Below are 27,308 nucleotides of genomic sequence, written 5' to 3'. Positions count from 1 at the left end.
ACGAAGATGATTAGGGGCTAAAACATATGAAGAACGGTTGCAGGAACTGGGTATGTCTAGTTTAATAAAAAGAGGGACTAGTGGAGACATGATAGCAGTCTTCCGATATCTCAGGGGCTGCAAAAAAAGAAGAGGGAGTCAAGCTATTCTCCAAAGCGCCCAAGGGCAGGGCAGGAAGCAATGGGTAGATCAAGGAGAGAAGCAACTTAGAACTGAGGAGAAATTTCTTGAGAGTGAGAACAATTAATCAGTGGAACAGAAGTTGCCTCCAGAAGTTGTGAATGCTCCAACACTGGAAGTTTTTAAGAAGACATTGGACAACCATTTGTCTGAAGTGGTGTAGGGTTTCCTGCCTAAGCAATGGGTTGAACTAGAAGACCTCCAAGGTCCCTTCCAACTCTGTTATTCTATTCTATTCCTTTTAAGAGCATGCCAAAAAGCAACGTATAAATACTTCTACTGAGTAAAAAAAAAAAATGGAACACACCCAGATTTCAACAGAACAGTTTTTCTTTTTGGCTGCATCAACTGTGGTCCCCCTCTCTTCATTTTAATCCTTACACTCCCATCATTTCATGCCACTTATTATGTTTCGAGCATTTCTTCCCTTTCCTTTTTCCCCCCACTTTGCTTTTTCTTCTTGCAATTCCACTCTTCCATGGCTGGGAAGGGAAAGCACCCCTGGCAACCGTCTACGTAAAAAAGGAAGTTTCCCCCCTCCCTCTCTTACAGAAGACTTCTGCTCATTAGCAGCTTTCTGCAGAAGAAAAGACCTGAATGGGCTTCAGAGAGAGAGAGAGAGAGAGAGAGAGAGAGAGAGAGAGAGAGAGAGAGAGGGAGGGAGGGAGGGAGGGAGGGAGGGAGGGAGGGAGGGAGAGGAACGACAACTCCACTGGTTTATTCAGCTTTCTAAAAGAAAAAATAGAGGACATGACATTTTTTTGCAAGGCTGCGCTTGCTTAGGGTTCTCTAAAGGTTGGAAGTGCCAGGAATAAGAGGGATTTGGAGGTGTCTGGGCCTGCATATAGATGAGAGGTTCTTAAAGATCGAAGCTGGCAAGAGATGGAGAGGATGATCCCTTGTCGAGCTGCATGTTGAGAGTTGGTAGGTTGTGCTGCTCCCAGGAAACATTTGCTCTTCAAGTTGAAAGGCAAGATATTATAAGGCCGTGATGGCGAACGTTTTCCGCACCGTGCCCACACCGGAATGTGTGTGTATGCTCCAAAAACCTGAAGACTAGCTGGGCGGTGCACATGTGAAGGCCATAAACCAGAAGAGCAGCTGGTGACAGCGCATGGGCCCACAAAGAGGGCTCTGTGTGCCACCTCTGGCACGCGGGCCATAGGTTTGCCATCACGGTTATAAGGTAAAGGTTCCCCTCGCACATATGTGCTAGTCGTTCCCGACTCTAGGGGGCGGTGCTCATCTCTGTTTCAAAGCCGAAGAGCCAGTGCTGTCCGAAGACATCTCTGTGGTCATGTGCAATTTTTAAAAAATCTCTCACTGACCAAATTTCTTTGCATTCCCATCTTCATAAAAATAAATAGCCAAGCAAGAGGTGATAAATCTGAGCTAATTTTTCCTCTACCCTATGCTTTTAAAACACTGCTCATCAGATGATCTCCTATAAATTAGTCTATTTCTGTTTCTGTCAAGCCAAAGATATCTGCATTAACCATCTGGAAATCTTTCTCCTCTTAACAGACGGAACGCAGCATTAAGGGAATATGTTCCAGTCTGTTATTCAGGTTAGGACCTAGAGGCAGCTGCCCATATATTTGAAAGACAAGAAATACATCACTACATGCCACCGGTGATCCCTCTGAGAATATCAACCATGACTGTGATCAAACATGAGATCTTTATAGTTGGTGGAGAAGAAGGCCCATTGATGTCACTACCCACTGCTCAGGCATACAGTCTGTTCATGCAGTCCTAGTTCACCCTAGATGTACTGTGGCATCCTTTGCTCACAGTTGTTCAAAGGTCACCTGAGTTGGTATGTACCCATGAGGGGCCTGCTCCAATCCTTCTCATCCTTGTATGACGTGACAACCACAAACTTCTCTTTAGTAGGTCAAGCACAAAGCTGGTCTCAGAAAAGCTAAGCAGGGCTAAATATGATTAGCTCCTGGTTGGGAAACCACCAGAAAGTCCCAGGATTGCAGGTTAGGTCAGATAGTTCTAAAACTATCCCCGAAGAAAGCAATGGCACACCACTTCCATATCTCCATGTGGTCACCTGGACTTGAGCGTCTTGTGAAGGAGTCTTGACTCTTAACCATGTAATTAAGAACTGTGGTGATGCAGTGGTGAGAATGCCAGTACTGCAGGCTAACTCACTGCTCACTCCAGGGGTTCGATTCTGACTGGCTCAAGGTTGACTCAGCCTTCCATCCTTCCGAGGTCAGTCAAATGAGGACCCAGATTGTAGGGGGAAATAGTCTGACTCTGTAAACTGCTTTGAGAGGGCTATAAAGCACTGTAAAGTGGTATATAAGTCTAAGGGCTATTTCTATCTATCCTTTCCTTTCCTTTCCTTTCCTATCCTATCCTATCCTATCCTATCCTATCCTATCCTATCCTATCCTATCCTATCCTATCCTATCCTATCCTATACTATACTATACTATACTATACTATACTATACTATACTATACTATACTATACTATCCACATATCTGTCTTTGAGTTGGAAGGAAGGAAGGAAGGAAGGAAGGAAGTCCTGGTGGCACAGTGATTAAAATGCAGTATTGCAGAGTAATTCAGTCTACTGCCACGAGTTTGATCCTGATAGGCTCAAGATTGACTCAGCCTTCCATCCTTCCGAGGTCAGTGAAATGAGGATTCAGATGGGTCTCATTTCTATTTCTCAGCCTATTGTTGGGGGCAATAGGCTGACTCTGTTAGGTGACTGGCTTGAAAAGATAATTTGAAATTTGGTACTGCCAAACTGCCTCGTTCCTTTAAATCTTTTTAATATCTTCTGCTTAATCCTCAGCCTTTTGTCAAACCGTGTATAAAATTAGATTTATTTTTGCCAGTCATTCAATACTCTTGTCTTTCATTATTTTATTAAAATTATTTGAAACTGAATGTTAAATCCATGAGAGACAGTTTGGTCTAGTGGGGAAAGGCAACCAGGCTAGAAAGTGGGAGATGTGAATTCTAGTCCTGCCTTAGGCATGAAAACCAGCTGGGTGACATTTGGGCCAATTACCAAGATTATGATTTTGTACATGGAAATATGAACTGTCAAAAATGTTCTCTTTTCCAGTCCTAGTGTCCATTTCAATGGAGATGTTTGCAGCATCCAAAGAGGATGCTCATGGATAATTTAAATACACCAGGAGTCGCTATAGCAACAGACATATTTTCAGGTACCTGGATCCCAAACTGTTCAAAAGTTCTGATTGTTTCCACAGAGAGAACATTATTCAAGCTGTCAAAAAGTGCATCAGCCTCCCAAAACAAACACAACCCCCACTCTTCCAAAGCAAAAATGAAAAAAACCCTCCAAAGGACATTTGGGGGAAACCCCCCCCCCCATGTGATTGGTCCACCAGGAGAAAAGAAAAGCATTCAGTGCTAAGAAATAAGGCTCAACCAAAAGGATGTAAATGGTTATGGAAGCTCCGATGTTCTCCAGAACCTCTCATTAGACAAGCTAAAGAACGTCTATGGAGGTCCTCAGTCATCCAGGCCTTGGTTATCCCAAAGGTGCTTTTTCAAGAGGCAACTGGACTTTCTGGTTTTTTCCTTTGAAGATGTTTTGCTTCTCATCCAAGAAGCTTCCTTCAGCTCTTCTATTCCCCACCATCCCTTCACAGCTGAAAAAAGCTTCTTGGATGAGAAGCGAAACATATTCAAAGAAAAACCAGAAAGTCCAGTTGTCTCTTGAAAAAAAACAAACACCTTTGGGACAAAACAGAGTTGGAAGGGACTTTGGGACTTCCAGCTCTGTTCTGTTCTGTTCTGTTCTGTTCTCTTCCCTTCCCTTCTTTTCTCTTCCCTTCCCTTCTCTTCTCTTCTCTTCCCTTCCCTTCCCCTCTCTTTTCTTCTCTTCTCGTCCCTTCCCTTCTATTATTTTTTCAAGAGGCAACTGGACTTTCTGGTTCTTCTTCTTCTTCTTTTTTTGAAGATGTTTCGCTTCTTCAGCTCTGAATGTCTATGAAGGTTCTCAGTCCTCCAGGTTGTCCCAAAGGTGCTTTTTCAAGAGGCAACTGGACTTTCTGGTTTTTTTCTTTGAAGGCGTTTTGCTTCTCATTCAAGAAGCTTCCTTCAGCTCTTCCATTCCCCACCATCCACTCAGAACTGAAGAAGCTTCTTGGATAAGAAGCAAAACGTCTTCAAAGAAAAACCAGAAAGTCCAGTTGCCTCTTGAAAAAAACACCTTTGGGATAAAGAATGGGATAGAAAAAGTGGTGAATAAACCACAAGCCAGATTTGAGCCATGGGACTGGTGGCTTAAAGTCGGTCTCAAGATAGTAACGGTAAACCCAATGCTTCCTGCAGTACTAATTGTTTTGGAAATGGGCTGTACCTGAAAATTAGGGATGAAGAGCACAGAAAAAATACCTTCTCCCGCTGAGCTTTTGGTTAGCTTCACAAAAGGAAGTTAAAAGAGGACATACATTTGTTGGGCCTGTAGATTTATATGTCTAAAAAATGCAAGCTATCTACCGATTCTGGATCTGGAGTTGCACCTGGCTTGCTCTGAAGGATGTATTTTATATTTGAAACCAAATCTCTGTCAAAGTGATCATGATACGTTTGGGTTCTACTATATGGGAGGCAGATGGTTGCAGAGAGGATCTTGTTGTATAAGATTATGTGGGTTTATTCCTCTCCATAAGAATGTTTATGTAATAATCCGGTTCAGGCCTGGTTTTCAAGACAATGAACTTGGTTGTGATGTTTTTTTTTAAAAAAAATAATATTGCATGGAGAAATGGGTATCAGCGACTTCCTCCCTCATCCTCCCTCTCATTCCCATCTTCCTTCCTTCCTTCCCTCCCTCCCTCTCCCTTCCTTTCCCTTCCTGTTTGCTTCCCTCATTCATCTTCTCTTCCCTTCATTTCACTACATTTGACTTTTTTCTCTTCCTTTCCATTCCATTCCTTTCCTCTTCCCCCCTCCCTGTTCCTCATCTCCTCTTCCCTTCCCTTCATTTCACATATTTCTCTTCCTTTCCTTTCCTTTTTCTATCTTCCTTTCCTTTCCTTCCCTCCCCTTTTACTATCTTCCTTTCCTTTCCTTCCCTCCCCTTTTACTATCTTCCTTCCCTTCCCTTCCCATCCCTTCCCATCCCTTCCCTTTCAGTAGAGGGATTCAAAATTTTTACTGCCGGTCCTGTGGGTGTAGCGTGGTGGGCGTGGCAGGGGAAGGATACTGCAAAATTCCCATTCCCTTCCAATCAGCTGTGACTTGGGAGGTAGAGAATAGATGTGGGCAGGGCCAGCCAGAGGTAGTATTTACCGGTTCTCTGAACTACTCAATATTTCCGCTACTGGTTCCCCAGAACTAGTCAGAACCTGCTGAATCCCACCTCTGTTTCCTTCCCTTCCCTTCTCTCCCCTCCCCTCCCCTCCTGAAACACCATTAAACCAAAACCAAAACCTAAACCCCCTCAATTGTAGTGCCAGGTACTGTAGCCTCTTCTTGCTTTTGCTGAACCTTCAGATTATATCAGTTTAATAATGTATAGGTCTACTTGCAGATTGTGTCACACTGCATTGATTTCTGAACCAAAGCTATTAATTATTAAGTAATTATGCTTTCCCGAGCTCCTTGGGCTCTCCACTACCTACTGCTCTTATTCTGCAGAGCTACAAGCCTTTTGTGAGACCTTTTACATCAAGCTATATATTATTCTTCATACGGTTTCCATCTTCTCTTAAAACACCAACAGAAACCCACAATGGACTGAGAATCAGCATCTCTACTACGGTAGATATTTGATGGTCAAGCTGAAACGAAGTTAATTAAGTAGAAATAGCAAACAGGGGATAATCTTTTACTCAAACCTCCAAATAAGTTACCCAGACCTAATCTACATATCAAAGCATAAGGTCTGTAAACACGGGGTTAATTAAAGTAGGTCTCCCAGCAGAACTGAATGATCCCAAGAATAAATATCATAGATGACATACCTAAACACACACACACCCCTCAAGTGTCACATAGACAATCAGCACATAGACAATTCTACATCAAGACAGGCTCCCCTATAAAATCTGTTGCTGTACCCTATTTCTCTGCAGCTGCCCCTAAAGGCAAACTTTTTGCATGGATAAATATTTCTTCTTTCCTCACAGCTGCCTGGATCTCATTTTTATTTATTCTTGTGCAACCCCGGCTGGAGTTGGAACCCCAAATTATTTTTCCGACACTTCCCAGCCCAAAATCAGGATTTGAAATTGGAATTTTATGAAGGGAAAATATTGCTTCCTAGGAACAATATGGTGACCTCATTGGTTCCTGGGAATTTGCTGTCCTGCATTAGTGCTGCAGGGAACCTAAAAATGTCACAAGTGACTTTTACATTCATGTGAGCCCAGTTTTTTTTTAATTTTCCCAGTGAGACTCATGGAAATAGCAGGCCTAAAATATCTGATTTAGAATGTATCCAGGTTCTATCATATCTCAAGACCTAAAATGGACACCTAACATCAAAAACATTATCAAAAAAGCACAACAAAGAATATTCTTTCTGCACCAACTCAGAAACCTCAAAGTGCCCCAAGAGCTGCTGATTAATGATTGAGTCTGTCATCTGCACCTCCATAACTGTCTGGTTTGGCTCTGCAATCCAACAAGACAGAAACAGACTTCAGAGGATAATTAGAACTGCAGAAAAAACAATGGCTGCCAATCTGCCTTCCATTGAGGACCTGTATGTTGCACGAGTCAAAAAGAGGGCTGGGAAAATATCTACAGACCCCTCGCATCCTGGACATAAATTGTTTTGATTTCTACCCTCAAATCGACGCTATGGAGCACTGCACACCAGAACAACTAGACACAAGGTCAGTGTTTTCCCAAACGCCATCACTCTGCTTAACAAATAATTCCCTCACCACTGTCAAACTATTAACTGAGGCTGCATTACTATTACTATTCATCTTCTCATCGTTCCTATCACCCATCTCCTCCCACTTATGATTGCAGGGCTGTAACTTTGTTGCTTGTATCCTTATGATTCATATTGATATTGATTGTTTCCTGATTGCTTATTTGTACCCTATGACTATCATTAAGTGTTGTACTGTATGATTATTGATGAATGTATCTTGTCTTTTTATGTAGACAGTATATGCACCCAAGACAAATTCCTTGTGTGTCCAATCACATTAGCCAATAAAGAATTCTACTCTACTCTACTCTATTCTACTCTACTCTACTCTACTCTACTCTACTCTACTCTACTCTACTCTACTCTACTCTATAGAATGTATCTTGTCTTTTTATATACACTGAGAGCATATGCACCCAAGAGAAATTCTTTGTATGTCCAATCACCCTTGGCCAATAAAGAATTCTATTCTATTCTATTCTATTCTATTCTATTCTATTCTATTCTACTCAACTCAACTCAACTCTATAGAATGTATCTTGTCTTTTTATATACACTGAGAGCATATGCACCCAAAACAAATTTCTTGTATGTCCAATCACCCTTGGCCAATAAAGAATTCTATTCTATTCTATTCTATTCTATTCTATTCTATTCTATTCTATTCTATTCTACTCTACTCTATAGAATGTATCTTGTCTTTTATATACACTGAGAGCATATGCACCCAAGACAAATTCCTTGTATGTCCAATCACCCTTGGCCAATAAAGAATTCTATTCTATTCTATTCTATTCTACTCTACTCTACTCTACTCTACTCTATAGAATGTATCTTGTCTTTTTATATACACTGAGAGCATATGCACCCAAGACAAATTCCTTGTATGTCCAATCACCCTTGGTTCCTACCAGTTTGGACCAGTTCAGCCAAACTGGTAGTAGCTTGGTGGCCTGGGTCACTGGAACCGGCAGTGACCCAGGCCTGCCACACCCCCGAACCGGTTCTCCTACAGCACCACCATCTTGACTTTTGGTTCTGCGCATGCGCAGAACAATTTTCACTGCAGAAATGTAATCCCCCCCTTTTCAATGTTTTGTGCATGCACATTCTTTGTGCGCCAAACCAACAGTAATGCCAGCAGCAACCCACCCTGATCTTACCTCCCTGTGGTATGTGAGTGATCTCTGGCAAGCCAGTGAGCCGATCAGCAAAAGTTCAGTCATTACAGCCGCACGGCGATATAGTAATAGCCACTGTTATTGATTTCCCCCTCCAACTGCACACCCTGCCTTATTGCCCTCTCATGGCTTCTCTTTGGCTCAGGTGCAATTTAGCCCCAAAAGAACATTGAATAGCAGAGTGCTGAAGAGGTTTATTTCACAAATTACCCATAACAGTAAAATGCCTGGTCTCCTTGATCCCACTTGGCTAGAGAAAAATGGAACGGCTGTCTGGAGAATGGAGGGAATTTTGACATATTTCAAATTATCAACTTAATCACAGAAGTGTCAAAGTCTTCCCCCTCCCTCTCTCTCGTCTGTTCCATCCAGCTATCTATCTATCATCTATCTATGTATCCATCCATCCATCCATCCACCCACCCACCCACCACCCACCCACCCACCCACCCACCCACCCACCCATCCATCCATCATCTACATATCTATCATCTATCATATATGTATCTATGTATGTATGTATCTCTATCTATCTATCTATCTATCTATCTATCTATCTATCTATCTATCTATCTATCTATCTATCTATCTATCATCTATCATCTATCCATCATATGTATGTATGTATGTATGTATGTACGTACATACGTACGTACCTATCTATCTATCTATCTATCTATCTATCTATCTATCTATCTATCTATCATATATCATCTATCCATCATATGTATGTATGTATGTATGTATGTATGTATGTATGTACGTACGTACGTACCTATCTATGTATGTATGTATGTATGTATGTATCTATCTATCTATCTATCTATCTATCTATCTATCTATCTATCTATCTATCTCTATCTATCTATCTATCTATCTATCTATCTATCTATCATCTGTCTGTCTATCTATTTATCTATCATCGATCCATCATCTCTGTATCTATGTATCCTCTATGTATCCTCTATGTATCCTCTACGTATCTATCCATCCATCCATCACCTCCGTCTTACATGTTTCAAAGTGTGTGTACCTAGGCTTGATTGCTTTCTTCAAGCAAATTCAAAATCCTTGCTTTCTTTTGTCAAATCTCCCTTTGCCACAGCAGATGGCAGCCGATTGTGTAATCCGTCAAAGGCCCTGTGCCTGGGTCACTCATATACCCTTTGCTGAGATTCTGTAGGGCTCATCAGCAAGAATAGAGTTCTGAGGTTTTGTTTGTCTTTTATTCATGGTAGAATGCCATTCAAGCAAAGGAGAATCATGCTAGCTCTGTTTTATTTCTCCATAAGTAGCACCAGATTCACGGTTCAAAAAGGAGAAGCTTGATTGCAATGATGCATGCAACACCATCCCCTCCACCAGCTTGGACTCTGGTGGATCTTGTCCCCTTTTGGGACAACCATGACCTGGATGATGGAGAATCTCTACAGACTTTTAGCTATGCAATTTGGGATGGACACCCTTGGAATGGTCTGGGACTAGGAATGGATTTCCAGAGGACCTATTTTCATTACTCAGGTTACCCTGAGGACACAAATGAACCTTCAGGTGGCCTCAACAACCCTCTAAAAGGATGCAAATGATCAACTGTCTGCAAGGAGTATAAATCCTTCCATTCCCCACCATCCAGCCAGAGATGAAGAAGCTTCTTGGATGAGAAGTGAAACATCTTCAAAAGAAAAGCAAGGAAGTCCAGTTGTCTCCTGAAAAAGCCCCTTTGGGACAACCATGATCTGGATGACTCAGAATCTCTACAGGCATTTGTTGTGGTAGTAATGGCTAATACATATTAAGTCGGTAAAAGTAAAGTTGAAGTTTTAATGTTGCTATGTTATTCTGCTCCTCTAAAAATAGTCAGAAATTACTGCTTTTCTTTCTTTTTCCCCCTTCCCCCTACTGTTTTCTTTTTCCTCTTCCATTTCCCCCATTGTCATTTTTGTTTGTAATTTAAGTTGTAATTAGTGTCTTGATAAACTTAATAAAATTGTTAAAAAATGCTTTGGGACTGAGACCTGATTTATACCTGGCAAAATTAGTGTTCGTTTTTTTCTCCCTATTTACTGTCTAGATACAATAATTGCTTGCTAAATGCACATAATGATTGTATCCCTTAAGACATGAGCATTAAGCAGAAAATTTTAGATTGCGCAGAAATGAATCGGTTAACACAGAGAATAAAAGATAAAGAGGAATCGGTATACTTCAAGACTTGGGGGCAATTTTATGAGTGGTTGAAAAAGGAACATAAATAAAAGAAGACAGGTTAAATTATTCAGACCACACACTGTTAAAGGAAGGAGGGGAAAGAGGGAGAAAACAAAATAATATTAATATACAAATATATGTTTAAAAGATTTTATATGCAGAATTACTATCATGCAAAATAAGAGGAGGAAGAGGGAACTTAAGAGTGTTATGTAAATATAGAACTGAATTTGCTTGAATGCCATCCCGAAAATTCATCAGATCAAATAAAATATGAAAAGGCAACAATGGAAGGAAGGAAGAGAGAAGCTGAGGGAAGAGGAGAGAAGAGAAGAAAGGAGAGGGAAAGAAGAAAGGGTAAAGGAGAGGGAGGAAGGGAGGGGTAGCAAGAGTAAGAGAGAGGATAGGAAGGGAAGGAAGAGGGGAGGAGTAGGAGAGAGGAAGGGGAAGAAGAGAAAGGAGAAGAGGAAAGAAGAAGGAAGAGAAGAAGAGAAGGTAGGAGAAAGAGGGAGGTAAGAAGTAGGATTGTAATATAAGATGGATGTATGGGATGGCAGGAAAGCAATCTCGAATATATTATTATATCCTTAGGGGAAAAATAGAATTATAAATGTTAAAGGATAATGTATAACACTAATAATATCTATGAGAAATATATATTTGTGAAATGTATGTATGTATAAGAAAAATAAAAAAAACTTTAAAAAACAAACAAAGATGTGAGCCTTAAGTGAGCATACAGAAGTAATCCTTAACTTATGACCCCAATTGGGACTGGAAAATTCATTATTAAGGGGTGAGGTTGTTAAGAAAGACGTCAGATGCTGGTGACTTGCAACCTTCTTTGTTGACTTTCCCCAGTGAAACGGCTTGTCGGACGTTAACTGGGAAATTTGCAAATGGCAAACATGTGACTGCAGCACACGGCAATCGGCATAAATATACAATGGTTGCCAAGTGCACAAATCACAATCAGACTCTCCCTAGTTGCTTGACCTGCAAAGGTGAGGGGGGAAGAGTTGTTCTGATCGAGTTTTCCCAAGAGCATGAAGCAAAGTCCTGGCCCCGACAAAAAAAACAAACATTTTATTAATTGACTGTGAATTCTGAATCATTCACCTCCAGCAAAGTCTTTCAAGGGAGGATTTACAGTCACAGACCTTCTCTGGCTTGGAGAGCTGCCAGGCCGATCTCTGCAAAACTTGGGAAGGAATCTTGGAGAGTCATGAACCAATTAAGCGAACTAATTGTCTCCTGCAAACTCCACTCCCCTTTTGCTCCTCTTTTATTCCCTATGAAAGGGGCCATTCATGTCCACTTGTGGCTTCACTACCAAGTCGACCCTTGTTCCTTAGCTGTTCCCTTCGTCTGGCAACTCTGTGCATGCGCACACTGGGAACAGGCTCCAGCAGTTCGTCTGCCTCATTGATGTCTGGCTCTGAAGGCAGCTGATAACTGGCATACGGCTCTGGCCCCTTCTCTGCCTCCGACACAGAGCCCTCATCAGAGCCTTCCCCAGACTCCAGGACTGGCCCATCTTCCTCCCCAACCTCCTCACTGTCCGAATCTGCTGCCAGCTCTGCAGGATGCTGGTGGGCCACAACAGCAGTTTTGGAAAGAGTGCAAGGTTCTTTTAATGCAGGGGTCTCCAAACTTGGCAACTTGAAGTCTTGCGGCCTTCAACACTCAGAGTTTCCCCAGCCAGCGTGGGGGATTCTGGGAGTTGAAGTCCGTAAGTCTTAAATTTGCTAAGTTTGGGGACTCCTGTTTTAATGCAACCTTACAAAGGAGGTAAAACTACTGGTCCTGGCTGGTGCTCCTTGTTTAAAAGACTTCTAGTGATGACCAAAACTCACTATTGAGCAGAGTCATTGAGCTGATATTCTCGGGACCGGTTGAAACACTCTTGGAGGCCACTGTCGGACCAAAGCCTGATCATCGCCGAAAGCAGCTCTGGAGAGAAGGGCTCCGTGTCTTCCATCCGACTCACGACATCACAGACCATCTTGGCATCAGCCTAGGAAAGAAAAAAGGACATGTTTGCACAAAGACAGGAGTGGAGAAGTTGGCTGACCTGCATCTCCAAAACCTTCAGACCAGTGGTGGGATTCAAATTTCTTTACTACCAGTTCTGTGGGCGTGTCTTGGTGGGTGTGGCAGGGGAAGGATACTGCAAAATCCCCATTCCCTCCCAATCAGTTGGGACTAGGGAGGCAGAGAATAGATGGGGCGGGGCCAGCCAGAGGTGATATTTGCTGGTTCTTCAAACTACTCAAAATTTCTGCTACTGGTTCTCCAGAACTGGTCAGAACCTGCTGAATCCCACCTCTGCTTCAGATGTGTCCACAGAATTTCACTGAGATGGAATTTGCTTCGAGGAGCACCAACTTTGGTCATCTCCAGCCACTGGCCTTTCTCCTTAATGGACCAAAGTCCATCAGTTCCTACTCGGTACTTCAACATTTTCCATCCAATGTACACAAATCTTTGTGGCATTTTATCACACTGCCAATATATATTAGATGAAACAGAAGAAGAAGAAGGAAGGAGGAAGAGGGGGAAAGAGGGAGAAGGAGAAGAAGAAGAAGAATGGGAAGGGAAGGAGGAGGGAAGGGGGGAGGAAGAAGGAGAAGGAGGAGGAGGATGTGGGAGAAGGAATGAGGAGGCACAGAAGGAGGAAGTAGAAAGGGAGGGAGAGGAGGAGGGGGAAGGAAGAAGAGACCTCAGCAAATTGGGATAGGTTACAGCAGTCCTGCCCTGCAGTACCATCACTGCATCCATTTCATATGCTTGTGTCATTTTTTTAAAGATTAGAAATTTGGAAACATAATAAAAATGAAGAAAACTAATATTTAGAACAACAAAAGAGGAAAAAAGAAAGAAACCCATAGATCATAACTTCATTTCCACTCCTTCTCTCTTGCGAGAAAGTCAGTAAGGGCTTTCCCATTATCCCCAAGCTTCAGCGGCATTACAAGTCGAAATAAAAACAAACAAACAAATATAATTATGATTTACCCCGATGAGAATCAACCCAGCCCTTTCCCACACGTAAAACACTCACTTTCTAGAGCTGTTTAAAATATCAACGTAATTATAACTAGCAAATGGTAGGAGAAAAAATATATATACTAAAAATATTTACTCTTTGGGAAATGTTCCTGATACCATGCACATATTTGATTGCTCATTGTGTTCGTCTCCATCTTCTCCTCCCTCCTTCCCTTCCCTACAGTAGGTCTGCCGCTGTTCTTCCCCGGTTTGGACAAGGTCTATCTCAACTATTGTTCTGCTAAGGAAGCCGTTTTCCAGAATGCATCCGTTCATTTCCTTGGAATAACCAGAGTTTTTTGGGGGGGCGGGGGGGGGGGGAGCAGGCACCTGCTGGTTAACAAGAGGCAGAGCCCATTCGCTCTATTCAGCCAGTCAAAAATGCAGGGTAATCTATAATGGTGCTGCTATAATTTGAGAAAATTGCATGTTAAGAGGAAAACACTGCAACTGTTTACCATGAGAGCCGTGGTAGCGCAGGGGTTAGGGTGCAGTACTGCAGGCTACTTCTGCTGATCACCGGCTGCCAGAAGTTTGGCAGTTCAAATCTCACCAGGCTCAAGGTTGATTCAGCCTTCCTTCCTTCCGAGGTGGGTAAAATGTGCTGACCCTGTAAACCGCTTAGAGTGGGTGGTAAAGCACTGTGAAGTGGTATATAAGTCTAAGTGCTATTGCACTTCCTTCTTCTTTCTTTCTTTCCTTCCTTCCTTCCTTCCTTCCATCCATCCATCCATCCATCTATCCATCCATGATGCAGAGTGGTTATAATGTAGTGCTGCAGGTTAATTCTGCCCACTGCCAACAGTTTGATCCTGACTGGTTCAAGGTTGACTCATCTTCCAACCTTCTCAGGTTGGTAATATGAGGACCCAGATTGTTAGGGGCAATAGGCTGACTCTGTAAACCACTTAGAGTGGGCGGTGAAGAACTGTGAAATGGTATATAAGTCTAAGTGCTATTGCTATGTGCCTACCAATGTTGCAAGCTATAACTTGCTGATTGAAAGATCTCCAAGGCTTGGGCCCGAAAAGTGACTGGCTCTGAGCAAATGATGTAGACAACCCTTCGTGTTCCAATCATCGCATCTACCTTGACCTTCTCCTCCAAAGAGATCTGCCCACCGAGGCTCTGTGGAACAACTCTCAGCATCTTGCCCTTGATCTCAAGTGCGACACTCCTGGGCACCAATGTGCCCACTAATACCTCTCTTGGTAGTTAGCACATTCTTTGATCCCATCGGATTTTAAATTAAACAAGGCCAAAATGTTGAGGGCCCCCAGAAGTTGTGGATGCTCCATCGCTGGAGGCTTTTAAGAAGAGAAGGGACAACTATTTGTTTGGAATGGTATAGGGTCTCCTGCTCAAGGAGTGGGTTGGACTAGAAGACCTCCATCCCTTTTAACCCTATTACTCTCTTCCCTTCAATGTTGTGACTGGAGATACATTTATCTGCTCAGAAACAAAAAAAATAACCTCTACAAGTTCTGGTGCAAATTGTCTAGTGAAGAGTAGGACAAGGGGAGACATGAAACCTGTGTTCCAATATTTGAAGGGCTGTCAAGCTATTTTCCAAAGCCCCTGAAGGCCAGACAAGGAATAATGGATGGAAACCGATCAAGGAGAGATTCAACCAGAAATAAGAAGAATTTTCCTGACAGAGAGAGCAATCAACCCATGGAACAGAAGTTGTGGGAGCTTCATCACTGGAGGCTTTCAAGACGAGATTGGGTTGCCCTCTGTCAGAAATGGTGTAGGGTCTCCTGCTTGGGTGGGTGGGTTTGGACTAGATGACCTCCAAGGTCCCTTCCAACTCTATTATTCTATTCCTATTTGGACTATATCAATTTCCTCAGGTTGCAACACATTGGGTGGACTCAACATCCTTCTTCTGTAGCCATGTGGTCACTGAATTTCAAGAGTGTGATTCTCCAAAGCCAAAGGTCTGGTATCAGATCTGCTGGACCAATGGAAGGACCTCCTCCAGATCCCTTGAAATGTCATGCCCTCAGCGGTTATAATAATCCCCCAACAATCTGGTTGGCTTCTGATGACATGATCTCACCATTCCCAAGGTAACGCTGTCTTCAGGAAGGTGGCACCATCAGGTTGGAGAAGATCTGAAAGTCCCAACTTTTTTCTTTCTTTCTTTTAAAAAAAGAAAGATGAATAGCTACCATAACACATGCATAAAAAAGGAACTTCACACTCCACTGAAAGGCCAGCCAGCCTGGTTCTTCATTATCTACATTTGCTCGTTGAGTTAATAAGCAATTAACAGTCCAAGCAGATATGTTCTCCCTTTTGACTGGTCACTCCAGGGCGTCTCTCAAACTGTGAGTGACCTTCACAGACTTTCTTCCCTTCTCACTGAGCCCAGCAGGTGAGATTTCAAAATATGGCCTAGCTGGATGCATCTTCTTTTCGCTTTTCCCTCCACCATCCTTGGAGGTGAAGGGAGGGCTTCTCCCCTCCCCTCCCAGGCCTGCCCAGGTGGTAGGATTCAAATCTCCTACCATGCTTTGCCATCTGCACAAAAGTGAGTGGTTAAATAAAACAAAACAGTGGGAAGGGGAGGGAAGGGGAGGAGGGTATTTTAGCAGCTCCCGTCGGGCTGGGATTTTGTTTAATGAACACTGAATTGGTATTTTAGAATTAAAAGTGGAGAAGGAGGCCCCCAAGGCAAGGCTGGAACAAAAAGTTTTCTGAATAGACAGATTGGGACCTAATCTTTCCTCCCTGGTTTATTTTTTTTCTTCCTTTTTTCCTCTTTCTCTTTCTTTCTTTCTTTCTTTCTTTTTTTCCTTCCTTCCTTCCTTCCTTCCTTCCTTTATTTCAATCTTGAACTACAAATATCCTTCCTTCCTTCCTTCTCTTTCTTTCTTTCTTTCTTTCTTTCTTTCTTTTCTTTCTTTCCCTCATTTCAATCTTGGACCACAAATAATCTTCCTTCCTTCCTTCCTTCCTTCCCTCCCTCCCTCCCTCCCTCATTTCAATCTTGGACCACAAATATTCTTCCTTCCTTCCTTCCTTCCTTCCTTCCTTCCCTCCCTCCCTCCCTCATTTCAATCTTGGACCACAAATATTCTTCCTTCCTTCCTTCCTTCCTTCCTTCCTTCCTTCCTTCCTTCCTTCCTTCCTTCCTTCCTTCCTGTTTCTCTCCTTTTTCCTTTCTTTCCCACATTTCAATCTTGAATTGCAAATATTCTTCTTTCCTTCCTTCTTTCCCTCATTTCAATCTTGGACCACAAATATTCTTCCTTCCTTCCTTCCTTCCTTCCTTCCTTCCTTCCTTCCTTCCTTCTGTCTCTCTCTCTCCTTTTTTCTTTCTTTCCCTCATTTCAATCTTGAACTACAAATATTCTTCCTTCCTTCTCTCTCTCTCGTTCTTTCTTTTCCTCATTTCAATCTTGAACTACAAATATCTATCCATCCATCCATCCTTCCTTTTCTTTCTTTCTTTCTTTCTTTCTTTCTTTCTTTCTTTCTTCCCCTCATTTCAATCTTAAACTACAAATATTCTTCCTTCCTTCTTTTCTTCCTTCCTTCTTTCTTTCCCTCATTTCAATCGTGGACCACAAATAATCTTCCTTCCTTCCTTCCTTCCTTTCTTCCTTCCTTCCTTCCTTCTTTCTCTTTCTTTCCCTCATTTCAATCTTGAACTACAAATATCCTTCCTTCCTTCCTTCCTTCCTTCCTTCCTTCCTTCCATCCATCCATCCATCCATCCATCCATCCATCCATCCATCCATCCATCTATCTTTTTGTCTTATTTCCCCCTCTTTGCAGATGCTGCCACTGCACAATCCACTGTGATTGATGAGTCCATCACACAGAATCTTTAGTATACTGATTTATGTCTGGCAAAATTACGCACTCCGTGGAAGGAAGGTGAGCAACAGAGTCTCCAGCATCAGGATAAGGAAGAAATTTATGTATTTTGCCCTGGAAAGCCGCTTTATTTCCCTCTGTCTTTATTTGAGACAAGGGATTTATTTGTTCAAGTCACCACATCTCCGAAGTGAGGAATTCTGCATGTTGCACACAGTAATGAAGCATCCATTTGTGGAGGCTTGTGGATCTAAATCTATTCGCAAAATGCATGCTTTTATTTGCTCTATTTCACTGGGTTTTACTGAAGCAGCAAAGCACCCTGATTTGATCAGTCCAGCTGCTTGGCTTCACAAAACAATAACAATTTAATTTCAATCAAACAGAGATGAAAGGGACCTTGGAGGTGTTCTAGTCCAACCCCCTGTTCAAGCAGGAGACCCTATACCATTTCAGATAAGTGACTTGCCCACCGTCCCGTTAGGGCCTGCAGCAAAAGAAACTCCAGGGTCATTATTTTACTAAGAGTCTAATTTTACTGAGTGATCCATACAGGTACAGAAGAAGCAAAGCCAGCTCTGAGGTTTTCATGCAAAAGCCAGCATAGTTAATAGCAATGGCACTTAGACTTACAGACTGCTTCACAGTGCTTCACAGCCCCCTCTAAGCAGTTTACAGAGTCAGCCTCTTGCCCCCAACAAATTGGGTCCTCATTTTATCCACCTCGGAAGGATGGAAGGCTGAGCCAACCTTGAACTTGGTGAGATTTGAACTGCCAAATTGCAATCAGCCGGCAGTCAGCAGAAGTAGCCTGCAATACTGCACTCTAACCACTGCGCCACTGCAGCTCTTAATTTCCCCTATTCTCTATGTGGGCCACCCATTGTTCATCGTCCACCACCCCTTCCCTTCATTTCTCTTGTCAGGTTGCGAGTAGAGGTGTGTTACGAGTCAACCTTGACATGGCTGTCCAGTCTCTTCTTAAAGACTTCCTGTGAGGGACTCCCCCCCACAACTTCTGGTGGCAAGCTGTTCCACTGGTTAATTGTTCTCACTGTTAGGAAGTTTCTCCTTAATTCCAGGTTGGTTCTCCAGGTTGTTTAGTTTCCATCGTCATTTCTTGTTTTGCCTTCTGGTGCTTTGGAAAATAAGTTGACCCCTCTCTTCTTTGTGGCAGCCCCACAAACACTGGAATACTGTTGTCATGTCCCTCCCTGGTCCTTCTTTTTCACTAGACTAGCCAAATGCTGCAACTGTTCTTCATATATTTTAATTTCCAGGCTCTTAATCATTTTAGTTGCCCTTCTCTGCATGTTTTCCAAAGTCTCAACATCTTTTCTGTTAAGTGTCGACCAAAACTGGATGCATTATTCCAGACTTACCAAGATTTTGTAAAGTGGCACTAAAAACAGTAACAATCAGGAGTTCGATCCTGACCGGCCCAAGGTTGACTCAGCCCTCCATCCTTTCAAGGTGGGTAAAATGCGGACTCAGATTGTTGGGGGCAAGAGGCTCTGTAAAACCGCTTGGAGAGGGCTGCAAAGCGGTATATAAGTCTAAGTGCTATTGCTATTGCTTAGCCATGGAAATTCCGGCCCTGACGGTGGTTGTAAGTCAAGGACCAACTGTACCTGCATGAGTTTCTTTGGAGAGAAGCATGACAGCTTATCTCCTTCCTTGGGGCAGCCCATGCAGCCTACGGACCGTGTCCAGGCCACCAATGCACACTGACAAATCTCCTACGTTAATTGCAGAGTTGGAAATGCATCTCCACCTTCTGACATCAGCCTCGAAACAGGCAACTAATTATTAGTTCCAGCGCAGCACAGCTCACCATCCTATCCCTCACTCTCGGCGTAAGCTGTATTTAGCCACAGATGTGCGGCTGGCTAGCTGTATTTTAAGACAGCGCAGACACGCCACTGATGTCTTCCCCCAAATTTGCATTTTCTTTGGCCTCCTCTATTCTAGTCAGGAAACAAAAAGGAGCTTTTTTCTTTTAAAGCAACTGGACTTGCTTTGTGTCTCCAATTTCAAAACCGAAGAAGCTTCTTGGGTGAGAAGCGAAAGCCTTCTGAAAGAACAAAACCAAGGAAGGTCAGTTGCCTTTTGGAAAAGCACCTTTGGGGCAACCAGAGGTGGTATTCAGCTGATTCTGACAGGTTCACCTGAATCGTGGGTGAGCCTGCCCACCCACCCCGTCTCTAGGGTGTCCTATTTAGACACATTTTCAAGCCACGTGCAAGCTGCATGCGTGATCAAAGTACATGCTTTGGGTCTGGATGGGGCTTAACAAGCTTGTACTCAACCCGGATAAGACCAAGTGGCTGGTGTGTTTCCCTCCTACTAATTGGCCAAGTTTTCCATCTCTCAGGCTGAGGGGGGTCAAACAGTACGCCCCTCAGACAGGGTCCACAATTTGGGAGTCCTTCTGGACCCACAGCTGACTTTCGAACACCACTTGTTGGCTGTGACCAGGGGGGCATTTGCCCAGGTTCGCTGGTGCACCAGTTGCGTCCCTACCTGAACCGGGAGGCCCTCACAACAGTCACTCGTGCCCTTGTGACCTCTAGACTGGACTACTGCAACGTGCTCTACATGGGGCAGCCCTTGAAGAGCATTCGGAGACTTCAGCTTGTCCAGAATGCAGCCGCGCGAGCAATCGTGGGTGCACCTCGGTTCACCCACGTTACACCTATCCTCCGCGAGCTGCACTGGCTGCCTATTGGTCTTTGGATATGCTTCAAGGCGCTAGTTGTCACTTATAAAGCCCTTCATGGTATTGGACCTGGGTACTTGAAAGACCGCCTGCTGCCAATTACCTCCAATAGACCGATTAGATCCCACAGGTTAGGCCTCCTCCGAATTCCATCCGCCAGCCAGTGTCGACTGGCGACTACCCGGAGGAGAGCCTTCTCTGTGGCTGCTCCGACCCTCTGGAATGAACTCCCCATGGAGATTCGAACCCTCACCACCCTCCAGGCCTTCCGCAAAGCCCTTAAAACCTGGCTGTTCTGACAGGCCTGGGGCTAAAGAGCTTTTGCCCCCCTCCTCGAATGGTATGGTTGTTGTGTGCTTTTAAATTGTGTATTGTTTTGTTCGTCTTTTTATCCCTTATCTGTATCCCCTTCCCTGACTTGGATTGTGAGCCACCCTGAGTCCCCTTCAGGGAAAAGGGCGGCATATAAGTGCAATAAATTCAATTCAATTCAATACATGCGCGGAAGGCCGAGTGCATGCATAGACATGCGGGTTGACATTTGCGAACCGGTAGGGAAAGTAAGTGAATACCACCCTTGGATACAACCATGACTTGGATGATTGAGAAGCTCCATAAATATTCGGCAGGCTGAAACCATGCTGGCTGGGCTCCAGAGGTGGTATTCAGCAGGTTCTGAGCAGTTCTGGAGAATCAGTAGCAGAAATTTTGAGTAGTTCAGAGAACCGGCAAATATCACCTCTGGCTGGCCTTGCCCCCATCTATTCTCTGCCTCCTGAGTCCCAGGTGATCAGGAGGAAATGGGGACTTTGCAATATCCTTCCCCTGCCACGCCCACCAAGACACACCCACCAAGACACACCACACCCACCAAGACACACCCACAGAACCGCTAGTAAAAAAATTTGAATCCCACCACTGCTGGGCTCATAGGAGCCAGCCTCCAACTATCTCTGGAGCTGGATTCTCCATATAGCACTGCAAGATTGTAAAGAGAGGTGATTAATGTCCCATTTTTCCTGCTGGAATATTTTGCATGAACGAAAGGGACAGGAAACTCTTCTTTAAGGCAGAACTTTTTATAAGCTATTATGAAAGAAAGCGCACTTCTCCCAAAATGCAAAATTTTTCTTTTATAATACAAAAAGGAATGATATTGTGATTCTCCTGCTGATTGAACTATCCTATGCCTTCAGAAGCTGTGGGTGCTCTATCACTGGAAGTTTTTAAGAAGAGGCTGGACAGTCATTTGTCTGAAATGAAATGATCTAACAAAGTAAAGTCCTACACTTAGACAAGAAAAAACAAAAGTACAAATATAAACTGGGTGAAACCAGGCTGAATAGCAGTAACTGTGAGAGGGATCTTGGAGTCTTAGTGGACAACCAGCTAAATATGAGCCAGCAGTGTGCAGCAGCAGCCAAAAAAGCCAATGCAATCCTAAATTGCATTAACAGAGGGATACAATTGAAATCAAGGGAGGTACTAATACCACTCTATAAAGCCTTAGTAAGGCCACACCTAGAGTACTGCATTCAGTTTGGTCACCACACTATAAAAAAGATGTTGAGACTCTAGAAAGAGTGCAGAGAAGAGCAACCAGGATGATGAGAGGACTGGAGGCTAAAACATGATGAATAGTTGCAGGAACTGGACGTGGCTAGTCTAGTGAAGAGAAGGACCAGGGGAGACAGGATAGAAGTCTTCCAATATTTGAGGGGCTGCCAAGGAGAGGAGGGGGTCAAGCTATTTTCCAAAGCACCCGAAGGCCAGACAAAGAACAATGGATGGAAACTGATCCAGGAGAGATTCAACCTGGAAATAAGGAGGAATTTTCTGACAGTGAGAACAATCAACCCACGGAACAGAAGTTGCCTTCAGAAGTTGTGGGAGCTTCATCATTGGAGCCTTTCAAGAAGAGAGAGGACTGCCATTGGTCAGAAATGATGCAGGGTCTCCTGCTTGGGCGGCGGGTTGGACTAGATGACCCACAAGGTCCCTTCCAACTCTGTTAATCTGTAATCTTAATTTCTAGTTTATGCAGCGGGAAGCTATTTACCAAAGCACCCCAAGGCCAGACAAGGAATAATGGATGGAAACTGAACAAGGAGAGATTCAACCTGGAAATAAAGGTCTCCTGCTTCAGCAGGGATTTGGAGTGGAACAGGGGTTCCCCAACCTGTGGACCACAGCTCTATTATACTGACTAACTTTTCTAAAATTCTAAGGAAACAAGTAGCAAAACAAAGCTATTTTTTCTATTGTTATTGTTATTCGCTAATGGGAGTTAGGGATTATGTTCATTATTGTTGTTGTTTGCTAATGGGAGATATGGATTGTGCTACTTGTTTTTGTTGTTGTTTGCTAATGGGAGATCTGGATCATCTTTCTCCAGCGTTCCCTTTCTCCCAGGGATGTACACACTGAAAAACAAACATGCAAAGCCTCCCCTGGTGAGACCTAAGATGCTCCTGGAATCTCATCATTGTCCTTATCTCTCCTGCAGCGGTGACAGTAACAGCCCAACGATTGCAACAGAAGTTTCCATGGCAGAGCTGACTCACAGCAGATCCAGGGTGGGGGTCCTTTATCTCTGTCCCTGCGGTGGAACCTCTCAAGATACCTTCCAGGAACGTTTCAACTCTGGGGATGGGACACCTGCAGCATTTGTTGTGGTGGTGGTTCTGAGAGCTGTGCAGCGGCTTTCTTCGGAGATTCCACTTGTGCCTTTCCAGTCTACAACTGTCCTTTGCTTCAGTTGCAAGTAGTCCTTGATTTATGACCACAATTGAGCCCAACATTGCCACGGCTAAGCGAGACATTTGTTAATTGAGCTTTGCCCCATTTTATGACTGTGCTTGCCACAGTTGTTAAGTGAATCATTGCAGTGGTCCAGTTAGTTAGCCGTTGTTAAATGAATGTGGCTTCCCCATTGACTTGACTTTCCAATATTGGAGGGGCAGTCATAGAGGGGAGGGGGTTAAGCCAATGGTGGGTTCCAGGTGGTACGGCCCAATACCGGTGTACTGGTGGCAGCTGGCAGCAGCAGCCACCGTACCGGAATGGTGTTTCATTGGGCCCAAGCGCCTGCCCGCGTTCCTTACCTCTTTTTGAGGGAAACGGGCCAATTGCGTGTGTGCGCACAGCCTACGACTCCTGCATGACCTCCACCGAGCATCTGGGGCGTCGCAGGGTGGTGGTGTGCGCATGTGCGTGCAGTGCATGTGCCCGAGGTGGGTGCCCGGCACAGCATATCGGTTGTGACGGGATCCGGAACCCACCACTGGGTCAAGCTATTTTCCAAAGCACTTGAAGGGAGCAACAGCACTAAAGAAACGGATGTACGACTGGTCCTTGGACCACCCCAGCAAACCATGGGCACATGAGCAAGATGTGGATGCTTGCCAACCACATGTATTTTTGATGGTTGCAGCCTTATAGGATGGACAGTTGCAGGAACCAGGCATGACTAGTCTAGTGAAGAGAAGGACCAGGGGAGACAGGATAGAAGTCTTCCAATATTAGCCTCCAGTCCCTTAATCGTCTTTGTTGCTCTTTTTCTAGAGTCCCCACATCTTTTTTTACATCGTGGCAACCAAAAGTGAATTCTAGGCTCAGTGAATTATATTTTGATCCATTCATTTAGGCTCAAAATGTTCAGGGGAATTAAATAGCATATCCAGTGAGAAGAAGGCCAAGAAAAGAGAAGAAGGGAGGGCGAGGCGGGGGGCAGCAGGTCTTGAGAACTGTCAGGTTAAACGTTCTTCAACTGATGAAAATGTGGATTCATTTTGACATATCAACTTGGAATCACTGGTCCAATTAATTTTTCTATTTCTTTTGCACACAGAAATATGATAGGTCTATAACAACAACAACAACAACAACAACAACAACAACAACAACAACAACACATTGCGACATCCTAGGCCCCTGGATGGGGCCCGACTAGTAATCAATGCCAAATCCGGCGAAACAACTGGCCGCTGTGATACAATTCTGTTGATAATAATAATAATAATAATACCTTCCCTCCCGCAGGTCTTTGTTCATTAAGGCATTTTTCCTTTCCTTTGATGAAGAAGGAATCTTTTGATATAACATTCACACAAGACGCTTAATCACGCCATGAAACGCTGGGTCTCTACACTAAACTAGTGTTAACCTTGGGTTGGTTCAGTGGTGAAATTCATTTTTTTTACTACCAGTTCTGTGGGCATGGCTTGGTAGGCATGGGGTTGCTTGGTGGGCGTGACAGGGGAAGGATACTGCAAAATCCCCATTCCCTCCGCACTCCAGGGGAAGGATACTGCAAAATCTCTATTTCCTCCCCACTCCAGGGGAAGGATACTGTACAATCCCCATTCCCTCCCCACTCTGGGGCTAGCCAGAGGTGGCATTTGCTGTTTCTTCAAACTACTCAAAACTTCTGCTACTGGTTCTCAGAACTACTCAACATTTCCAGTACCGATCCTCTAGAACCCGTCAGAACCTGCTGGATTTCACCCCTGGGTTGGTTGGTTGAATTATTTTAGTGGCTTAGTGTCATGCTTGAATTAAGCTCATGTATTTAGGTGACAGTTCAGGATCTTGTGGGAATCCAGATAATATCCCATTATCTTGTTGTTCTGATGTGTGACAAAGCCTAACTTATTTTTTCATCCCAAGACTACTCTTGGATGGGGTATGAAGGTTATGGGAAAGGACTACCTTAATGCTGGGCATGTTGCGTCATTGCAGAGCTGAGATGGAGACAATGGGCATGGGGAGAAAAAACACAGAATTATAGGCCTGGAAGGGACCTTAGAGATCTTCTAGTCCAATCCTTCCTCAAACAGAAGGCCTTATTTCACCTCAGTCCAATGGTTGTCCAATCTCTTCTTGAAAACCTCCAGTGATGGAGCACCCTCACCTTCTGGAAGCAAACAGTTCCACTGATTAATTCTTCTCACTGACAGGAAATTTCTTCTTGGTTCTAGGTTGGATCTCTCTTGAACAAGTTTCCATCCATAACTTCTTGTCCTGCCCTCAGATGCGGTGTAGAATAGGTTGACCCCTTCTTATTTCCAACACATGACAGTCCTTATTGTACTGGAAATAAGTACAGGGGTAGCTTGGTACTCATAGTAAATTGGTTCTGGGAGGTGCAACCAATACCAAAAACAACGAGTACCAAACAAATCATGTGACTTAACATTTCACCCTTTGGTTCGACCAAAAGGGAAGCGAGTCATGAGGCAGCTGACATTAACAAGTTCTAGCTGGCGTGTGGAGTACTAAATGACGAGTATCGGGACAAAATTTTCACACCAAAATGTGGCGAGTACCAAATTTGATGAGTTTTTAGAAAGTCCAGCACTGAGATAGGACTGTACAGCAAGCAGAGATGGTCAGGACATGTTTGAGTCCACCATGGCATGATCCCAAAGACCAGTCCTTCCTTCCATTCCACTTAAATAAAATGGCCTCCAAATTTTTCTTTTTCAGAAAATCTCCCAATTTCCTGGGAGATATTTGGCCAGTGATGCACCACGAAGGAGAAGGTAGGGAGGAAACACCTTGACTGAAAGAATCTATGGCCAGAGAAGCGCAGACTCAGTTCCTCTTTGGTGGCCACATTCTTTAGCAGCAACCAGAGTTCTGGATCTTTGTCTGAACAATAAAAATAGCATCCTTTCCCCCCTCCCCATCCATGCTGAGTGGTCCCTGGCCTGCAAACATCTAAAGGGCTTTGTTACCAAGGCAACAGCTTGTCTCCTAGCTGCAAAAAAGGCCACCAAATGAAAGCAGCCTATAGAAAATGAACAAGAGGACAGGGAGATGACAACAATGATGGGGGTGGGGGGAAATCTACCAAGCAATGGGAGAGAGGGAGGGAAGCAATTTCGTGTGGAAGAATGAAATGCAAAAATGAGACAAATTAGCTGATGAGATCCAGAACAAGGACTTAAAAACCGAACGGTGAAAATCCTACTAGCTACATGGAAGAATACTTAGATTTGCCAAAAACCAGCCTTGGCTGTCTTAAAATATGGTACTTAAAATGTTAAAGAGAGCCTAGTGATTGAGACTTAAGGTAAGTGGTTATAAATTGGGAGAACCAGGAGTTAGAATAGAGAATAGAGTTGGAAGGGACCTTGGAGGTCTTCTAGTCCAGCCCCCTGCTCAAGCAGGAGAACCTATATACCATCTCAGCAAATGACTCTTCAGTCTCTTCTTGAAAACCTCCAGTGATGGAGCGCTCTCAATTTCTGGTGGCAAGCCGTTCCACTGGATAATTGTCCTCCCTGTTAGGAAGTTTCTCCTTAATTCCAAGTTGCTTCTCTCCTTGGTTCGTTTCCATCCGTTGTTTCTTGTCATGCCCTCTGGTGCTTTGAAGAATAAATTGACCCTCTCTTCTTTGTGGCAGCCTCTCAAATACTGGAAGACTGCCATCGTGTCACCCCTAATTCTTCTTTTCTCTCAACTAGCCAAACCCAAATCCTGCAACCGTTCTTCACATGTTTTAGTCTTAAGGCTTTTGATCATCCTAGGTGCTCTTCTCGGAAGGACGGAAGGCTGAGTCAACCTTGAGCCTGATGAGATTCAAACTATTGGCAGTGGGTAGAGCTAGTCTGCAATACTGCATCCTAATCATTGTGCAGAGGAAGGAAGGGAAGGGAAGGAAAGGAAAGAAAAGAAGGAAGGAAGGAGGAAGGAAGGAGGAAGGAAGGAAAATAGTAATATTGTGCTTTACAGCCCTCTCTAAGCAGTTTACAGAGTCAGCCTCTTGCCCCCAACAATCTGGGTCCTCATTTACCTACCTTGGAAGGATGGAAGGCTGAGTCAACCTTGAGCCTGGGGAGATTTGAACTGCCAAATTGCAGTCAGCTGGCAGTCAGCAGAAGTATCCTGCAGTACTGCACTCTAACCACTGCGCCACCACAGGATCAACATTACCGATTCCTTGACTGAGACAAATTCCTTGTGTGTCCAATCACACTTGGCCAACCCAAAATTCTAATTTCCCACCTCCTGGCTGTGTGGTGCCAATGATCACCAAACTCTCCTTTCTTCTCTCCTTCCTTTAGTCGCCAAGGGCTGGGTCCTCCTTTTTTTGCTAGAAGGCCACTCGGCAAGGCCAGGCAGGGGCATCCCTGGGTCTCTGCCAGCTCCCATTTATCACCACTCAGCACTTTCAGATGGGAAGCATTTGCCCTGCCAAGGATGTGCCATCTTGCTTGCCAGAGGGAAGCAGAGCTGATGG

The 27,308-nt window shown here is 43.9% G+C and overlaps 1 protein-coding gene across 1 annotated transcript in view; it reads right to left on the bottom strand.

Annotated features, from left to right (window-relative positions):
- LOC116517945 (guanine nucleotide-binding protein G(o) subunit alpha) overlaps positions 1-27,308 on the bottom strand; it is a 203,880-nt gene that overhangs the window by 24,425 nt on the left and 152,147 nt on the right. Inside the window, exon 4 of the mRNA XM_032231138.1 lies at positions 12,321-12,481. Coding sequence (XP_032087029.1) covers positions 12,321-12,481 — 161 coding nt within the window. The remainder of the gene's footprint in view (positions 1-12,320; positions 12,482-27,308) is intronic.

This window comes from Thamnophis elegans, chromosome 14 (genome assembly GCF_009769535.1).
Source record: "Thamnophis elegans isolate rThaEle1 chromosome 14, rThaEle1.pri, whole genome shotgun sequence".
NCBI classification, from domain to species: Eukaryota; Metazoa; Chordata; class Lepidosauria; order Squamata; family Colubridae; genus Thamnophis; species Thamnophis elegans.
The sequence above is the reverse complement of the archived record's forward strand: the minus strand, read 5'-3'. Positions and strand labels throughout refer to the sequence as shown.